Genomic DNA, 7,622 nt, shown 5'->3' with positions numbered 1-7,622 from the left:
TCAATGTTCTTATTCTGGCAGGAACATTGGACAAAACTTTGGAATTTACTATGAACATTTGCCTTAAATACAATAAATTAAATTTATGTTAAGAATTGAATATATATTTTTAAATTATATAAATGAATATATAAATAAAATTATATAAATAAAACATTAACAAGATGAGAGTTCCGGCACCTTTAAAAAAAAAAAAAAAGCACTGCTAATCTGTAAATCTCCATATTCGATCGATGCCAATCCAATCCGTTGCGTGTGATGTGACGTATTTGTATTTGACATGACAATTCGTCAAGGCTCGGTACAGTGCGACGAGATGCGATTATGAGACGCATGCGCTCCGCACAGGAGAATTGTTTTGAGAGAGTGCACTGTGCGCAAGAGTGCGCCGCGTGCAAGTGGCTTTGTTTACTTCTTATCGAAACACGACACGGCACACGCACATGCATTAGACTCACTTCTTTCTCAGTGAATATTCAATCATACACAGGTGAGCACAATAATTCACGTTTTAATTCATTATCTATTTAATAATTTCCAAATAAGTATAATTTTATTTACAAGTTATTGTTTCAGTTGTAATAATTAATTTTATTTATTCATAATGAATGTGCTTGCATCGCTCGTGTAGCTCTATATTTTATTTTTAATTTTAAATTTCATTTAGGGATGGAAAAATCAAAAAAGAGGAAATGCCATTTCAACGATAAATTGAATAAGGAATTTCCATTCCTCACATCAAAGAAAGATAACATTGTTTCCTGCAATATTTGCAACGAAGAATTTTGTATTGCAGTTGGGGTCAGAACAGCTATTACGAAACACTTGACCACCAAGAAACATAAGCAAACATCAGATGCATCTGCTTCCAGTTGTAAAGTAACATGTTTTTTTTAAACTTCAAAGTATTCTGGAGATGAAAAACAGTTAGCTGCAATGGAGGGAACATTTGCATTCCATACCATAATTCACAATCAAAGTTTTCGTAGTATGGATTGTACAACTAAATTATTGAAAAAGTTTCACGATGCTAAATTTTCATGCACCAGGACAAAATGCGAGGTTATTATTAAATCAGTATTTAAAAATTACTGTAACTGTCAGGAAGTTTCTCCTTAGTTCTAAGTTGCTTCTCTCCTTGATCAGTTTCCATCCGTTGCTTCTCGTCCCGCCTTCAGATGCTTTGGAGAATAGCTTGACTCCCTCTTCTTTGTGGCAACCCCCGAGATATTGGAACACTGCTATCATGAACCTATCATGAACCTATAAAAAAAAATAGATTGTGCAAACACATCTCATCTAATATGTGTCAACTGCAAAACAAAGGGCAAGGCTATCACAAATATGAACCACCAAAGGAAATGTCTAAATTGCCATCATTTCTCTTCCAGTTTCTTCTGGGTAAGTAACCAAAACCTACTTCACCTCAACTAGTGTTGTAATTTTCTTCTGTTTGAACAAAGAAACCACAATAACTTTCATTAAGACACAAAGGTGGAAGGGGAAGTTCTCCCTAGATGTGTTAAAAGTTTGTGACAAAATACTTACAGAAGTCTTGGAAACTGCAGCATTTGTAACAGTTTTATCTGATGCATCCAATCATAATGAAAGTAAATTGTATCCAATACTAGTAAGATATTTTAATGTTACCAAGGGCGTTCAAGTAAAAGTTTTAAATTTAGAATCCATTGAGGGTGAAACTGCTGAAATTTTGTCAAACCATCTATACAGAGTAATAAATGAAAACAATTTGAAATCCAAATTTGTTGCACTAACAGCTGATAATACAAACACAAATTTTGGTGGGCGAAGACGCAAAGGGGTGAATAATGTGTATGTAAAATTACAAGATTTACTCCAAAAGAAAATACTAGGAATAGGTTGTAATGCACATATTTTGTCAAATGCAATCAACACAGCATCATGTGCCACGCCAATTGATATAGAAGTAATAATAACTACAATTTATTTGTATTTTAGTCGTTTTACCATTCGTGTGGCTACTTTAAAACAATTTTGTGAAGAAGCAAATGTTCAATACAAAAAACTTTTAGGATATTCAAAAGTTAGATGGCTTGCTCTAACACCTGCTATAGAGCGTGTTCTATAATTATTTGAGCCTCTCCGTTCATATTTTTTAAGTTTTGACAAATGTCCTAAAATCCTAGAATCGTTTTTCAATAATGAAATATCTATTAATGTATTTTGTACATAATCAAGCATCTATTTTTCACAAAACAATTCAAAAGATTGAAGGTGAACACATTTCAGCTACAGAAGTTAGTCTTATTTTGAATGACTTTATCCTTCAATATAAAACTCGATTTGAAGAAAAATTTCTTCCTTTAGTTATAAAAAGAAAATTGTCAGACTTAGAGGAATTTATTCTTGTTCAATTTACATTGTGCTGCCCTGGAACTAATGCAGCAGTTGAAAGGGTTTTTTTCAATTGCTAATGATTTTTGGAAAAGTGAGAAATCGAGAATGAATGTTGATACTCTAGCTGCAGCACTTGCCGTAAAATTCAGTATGAAGGATATTTCTTGTTCAGATATTTCCAATATATTGTTAGAAGATGATACATTGACAAAAAATATTCATTCAATGGAAAAGTACTCATTTAAATAATAATTAATAGGCATGTAAGCANTTTTTTCTTCAATTTATTTGTGTCCTCCTTTTTATTGTAAAAAAGTTGGTCACCTTATCGTTCATAACCTATTTTGCTTCATAATTCCATCAATCAACATGTTTCTTGGCTCCCATAGATGTAACTCCACACTGTTTTAGAATAGAAATCTTTCTACTTTCTTCCAAATGGCCCTTTTCCTTAAATTCACTTTCCATTCGTCCTGTTGGACTAAAGAGAAATTTCCTGACACTTAGAACAATTAATCAGTGGAAGGACTTGCCTCCAGAAGTTGTGGATGCTCCAACACTGGGTTTTTTAAGAGGAGATTTGATAACCATTTGTGTGAAATGGTATAGGATCTCCTGTTTGAGCAGGGGCTTCCAAGGTCCATTCCAACTCCATTATTTTTTTTATTAATCTATCTTAGAATATTTTATACAATACTTTCCCCGACAGTCATATTATTTTCATTCTAGTTCTTTTTATTCCTTTCCCTATTTCCTAAGTCAGTGATGGCGAACCTTTTAGAGACCGAGTGCCCAAACTGCAACCCCAAACCCACTTATGAATTATTGGGTGCCGGGTGGGTGTGGCCCATTGGCTGGGTGTGGCCAATTGGGTGGGCGTGGCTGTGGTGCTAATGGCAGACTGGGTGGGACTAAAAAATTCAATCAATCAATTCCAACTTTGCAAGATCTTTTTTTTCCCGCGAGAAGTTGAAATTGACTGATTGATTGAACCTTTTTTTTTTGCACACGGCGGTGGAGGCCTAAAGCAAAAAGGTTTTATAAAACCCAGCTGAAGGCCTAGGACTGGGGCGATGGTGAGCGTGCCCACAGAGAGGGTTCTGAGTGCCGCCTCTGGCACCCGTGCCATAGGTTCGCCACCACTGTCCTAAGTCAATATCCCCTTTTAATATAATAATAATAATTTTTTATTTGCGGTCACAGACCAAAATGCAAGTGCAACAAAAAAAAATACAAGAAAATATAATCACAAACAATTAAACACCAGAAGCCTTGGCTAAAGGTAATTACAACGTTCTCCTCTAATAGTTACAGCTCTTAAAAGAAATTTAGAAACCTGAGTAGTAATATAGGGGGAGCCATCCCCTAAACAATATAAGACCAAATTACTAACATTAAAACCAGAGGGATCAATTCCAAGGAGAGACAGTAATTTAATTCTGCCTGTGTTATGCATAGGGCAGTATGATAAGACATGCTCCACAGTTTCAATTTCATCCCTATCACAAGGGCATAGTCGCTCACTAAACAGGAGCCTCTTGAATCGCCCGTTGAGTAGTGCTGAGGGCAAGAAATTTAAACGGGCCAGGGAAAAGACTCTTCTATACTTATGGATGGTTAGAGTATAGAAATATGAAGCCATCCTCAATCCATAATTATTAGAATGGCTGAAGATCAAAGGGGAGCAGGTTTCGTTGGCTTTGGTCCCTTTTAATATTACATTGTGACTGTTGTCACACTTGTGATGCCTTTGTAGCACCTGCAGGTATTAATTCTACCTATTTCTGCAATCAATGTTATTTCTTCACTGTGGTTTTGGGGCCCCACAGTTACAGTGGAAACCTAACCATCCCAGTTTCACAAGACATCTGCGTACCATATTTGGTATAGGACTATTTCTTTTTTTCCTCTTTAATCCCACCCCCAAATCAACTGAGCTCTATATAATCATTTCAATGGCACCTCGTAAGTCAGAAGCTATTTCTGAAGAAACTGGTAACTATCACTCAACGCAGGATTACAATTTAAGGTAAGTTAAAGATTAACCTTTAACCACAGAGTCCTCAGCCTGTAACTATTTACTTATTCTCTCAGGAAACTGAAATTAATTTCCACCACAGATAAATTACAGGTGGTCTTTAACCACAACTCAGCCCTGTATGCCATCTTAATTGCAGATGACCACTAGATGTCAGCAGAGAGTTACAGAATATTTCTTTGAAGTTATCTAGTTACAGGGCTTTACAGGGCTTTTCAACCTTTTCACAGATTGTACCACTTTTAGGACATGACAATATTTGAGTACCACCAGTGCTTAGCAAGGTGTCAAAAACTTGATGACTAAAGAAGGGGGGATTTTGGGTTTTATTGATTAGATTCATTTGTTGTTATAGAAATTGCTAGTTTATAATATTATGGAAAAGTAAAAAGTTGAGGTTCAATGTTAATGCTTCCTTCTACTGCAACAGAGGAAGTCTGTTCTTTTCCCCTTCTTCCCCTCACTTTTCCCCCTTTTTCCTCCCCACTGTGTCCTACTATTTGCTTTTGTATTTTTGTATTTTATTCTGCAATCTAATAAAATATTACAAACTGTAGAAAAAAAGGAAAAAAGTACCAGTTTTAGTTTCTTCGGTGGCTATTCCTTTGCTGAATCACTTTCCCTATGCACTGACAAATGTATGATGAATTTATCCATGTTTATTAATATGCACCAGTACCAGCTATCTCAGGGGTCTTCAAACTTGGCACTTTTAAGATTTGTGGACTTAGCTCCCAGAATTCCTCACCCATCATGGCTGGTTGAGGAATTCTGGGAGTTGAAGTCCACAGGTCTTAAAGTTGCTAAGTTTGTAGACCCCTGAGCTAGTCAGTCGGCCCTTCTTCCTCTTTCCCTCTCCTCTTCTTCCTCCCTGCTTTCTGAGCTCTCTGTACCCCAAAGCAGATGAAAATAAAATATAGTCTTTAAAATTTTATTCTATTCTTTTTTTCAACGCCTTTCTTCCCAAACATGTAGAAGCTGCTTTTTCAAGACAGAGAAATAGTTCCAACAAGACTCTTACAGGAAAAAAAAAAAAAAAGCAAAATAGATTGAAGAGAGGAGCCAAGAAAAAATCTCACCCAGGTTCACCACGGTGGTTCTCAATGCTTAGATGTTCTTTGACTTGCGGTTTGGAGCAGCTGGGTGATCGGCCATTTTACTGGCCGATCTTACTTCTCCATCTGCCCTCAGAGATGGCTCGAACAGCTGGAGGAGCCGCCACTCCTCCGCAGCCGAGCAAAGCCTCGCCGACAGAATTCGCACCCTCCAGGGTGACTTTCGACCCACATAAGGGTCTACAGGCGGAGGGAAACTAGACAACGAGGAGACGAGTCTTTTTGTGCGACTAGAGATGCCGCGATCCGGAACCGGAAGTCCTCTTTCTGATATTTTGATTTTGATGTTTTGTGTATTCCAAATTGTTGCAAGCTGCTTAGAATTGCAAATTGCAGCATGGCGATAACTTAGAAGTTCATAAGTAAATATTGCAGCTCCCTCCCCCCCAAAAAAGGCAGTAGCAAATTACTTACATATTGTTCCCCCCCCCCCCAAAAAAACCTCATAAACTCCCCAGGAATCAAACTGTACTTGATTGAGTCTTTATTCTTAGCTGTATAGTTCTTGGTGCTGTCTGAGTTTGGTTTTTTGGTTGCAAGTCAGTGTGGGGTTTGCTGCCTGCTTATATATATAAAGTAGCTTTCCCTGCATGTTTTGGTGGGGTTTCTCCATATTTGGAAACTACACCCCTTCCACCCCTACCACACACACACCAGCATTAGCAAGGCAAGCTACTGCATATAAACAGGGAACAAGCCCCACACTCCCTTGCACTGATGATGTAATCTAGTTGGGTAATGAAACATTTGCATATACACACACAGCCAAGCTTAGGAAGCATCCAGAACTTCACACTTCAGCCCTGAGCTGCAGATACTATTTTCTAATTTTCCTTATTTTTAAAGTATGCTGAAATAAATTTAACAAAGTGGTTCCTTTACACATGGAATATTTTACATCAAAAAATGTAACAATGTGTCTTAATGCCTCATTGAAATGATATGGTTCCATGAAATGGATAGATGTACTCTCACTTTTATGCTTATAGTTTCTTAGTTCTCCCTTTTTTCCTCTCTCTTTTTTTTCTTTCTTACTCTTCCCCTTCCCTTCCCTTTCTTCTCTCTGGTCCTCTTCTGCAGATCCCGATTTTGCCATCATGACCGTCTCCAGGCTGCTCCTCCAGCTGCTTGTTCTTCTTGGGGTTTTGCTGGTGCACTACGGAGAAGCCGCAACTTACCAAAGTTTTGCAAAGAGCCACATCGATCATCCCAAAACCAGAGCCAATAATCCAAACGCCTACTGTAACCAGATGATGCGGCGAAGGGGGCTGACTCGACGGAGGTGCAAACCCAGCAACACCTTTATCAATGCCCCTCGCAACAGTATCATAGCAGTTTGCGGAAGTGGCGGAACACGCTATCAAAGAAATTTGTACGATAGCAGGAGCAGTTTCCCAGTGACCCATTGTACTAACACCGGAAGATTCCCAAACTGCAATTACAATGGGCGTACTATGAACCGGAGGGTCCGCCTGGCCTGTGTCCGCAGGAAGCCTGTTCACTTTGAGAGACTTTTGTAACAGGTGGTGTATAACAACACACCTGCAGAAGTCCAAGAATGCGCTGGTCACAGCATGCGAATGCTCCCTTGCTACTGCTCTTTCTGCCGCAAACCTCTTAGTGCATGTCCACCAGCTTAGCAATAGTTCTTCCCCTCCCCCTCCCACTTCCCCAGCAAAGTTAACAGATCACAGGACCAAGTTGAGGAACTACAGATCCCCATTTCAACTACTTCTTTACTCTTTCCCTGCTCTTCTCCTGGGTTTTTAGATGAATTTATTCACATCCTAGATTAAAGATCTACTTCATTAGGATATGAGCTAGAGAGATTGTTGCCTGGGCAGATTATTTCAGTCTACCTTTAGTATTTCCATTGCAAATTCATGTTCTGGGGGTGGCTTGGAGGTCTATCAATAGTCAAGAGACAGCCGTCATATCAGGAACATGAACTTGTGAGTCAGCCACACTTGCCTGTAAATCAATATGGAAAAGTTTTGAACAATCAGACATGTACGCAGCATTAGAGATGTGTGGTTCCTTGGGTTTGGAGGGGAACATGGAGGTGGGGAGAAGCACATGTAGGTACTACA

The 7,622-nt window shown here is 38.4% G+C and overlaps 1 protein-coding gene across 1 annotated transcript; it reads left to right on the top strand.

Annotated features, from left to right (window-relative positions):
* Window positions 1-6,629: 6,629 nt before the first annotated feature.
* LOC107296344 (ribonuclease pancreatic-like) lies at window positions 6,630-7,052 on the top strand. Its single transcript, XM_015825690.1, has one exon. The coding sequence runs from the start codon at window positions 6,630-6,632 to the stop codon at window positions 7,050-7,052; it is 423 nt and encodes a 140-aa protein (XP_015681176.1).
* The last annotated feature ends 570 nt before the right edge of the window (window positions 7,053-7,622 follow it).

The sequence above is a fragment of the Protobothrops mucrosquamatus genome, unplaced genomic scaffold (genome assembly GCF_001527695.2).
Source record: "Protobothrops mucrosquamatus isolate PMUCROS unplaced genomic scaffold, P.Mucros_1.0 scaffold2758, whole genome shotgun sequence".
Lineage (NCBI taxonomy): Eukaryota > Metazoa > Chordata > Lepidosauria > Squamata > Viperidae > Protobothrops > Protobothrops mucrosquamatus.
This window is presented reverse-complemented; position numbering and strand designations above follow the sequence as displayed.

Bases quoted from the DNA above. Each gene is read 5' to 3' on its own strand.
- LOC107296344 (XM_015825690.1), top strand. From the start codon at position 6,630: ATGACCGTCTCCAGGCTGCTCCTCCAGCTGCTTGTTCTTCTTGGGGTT.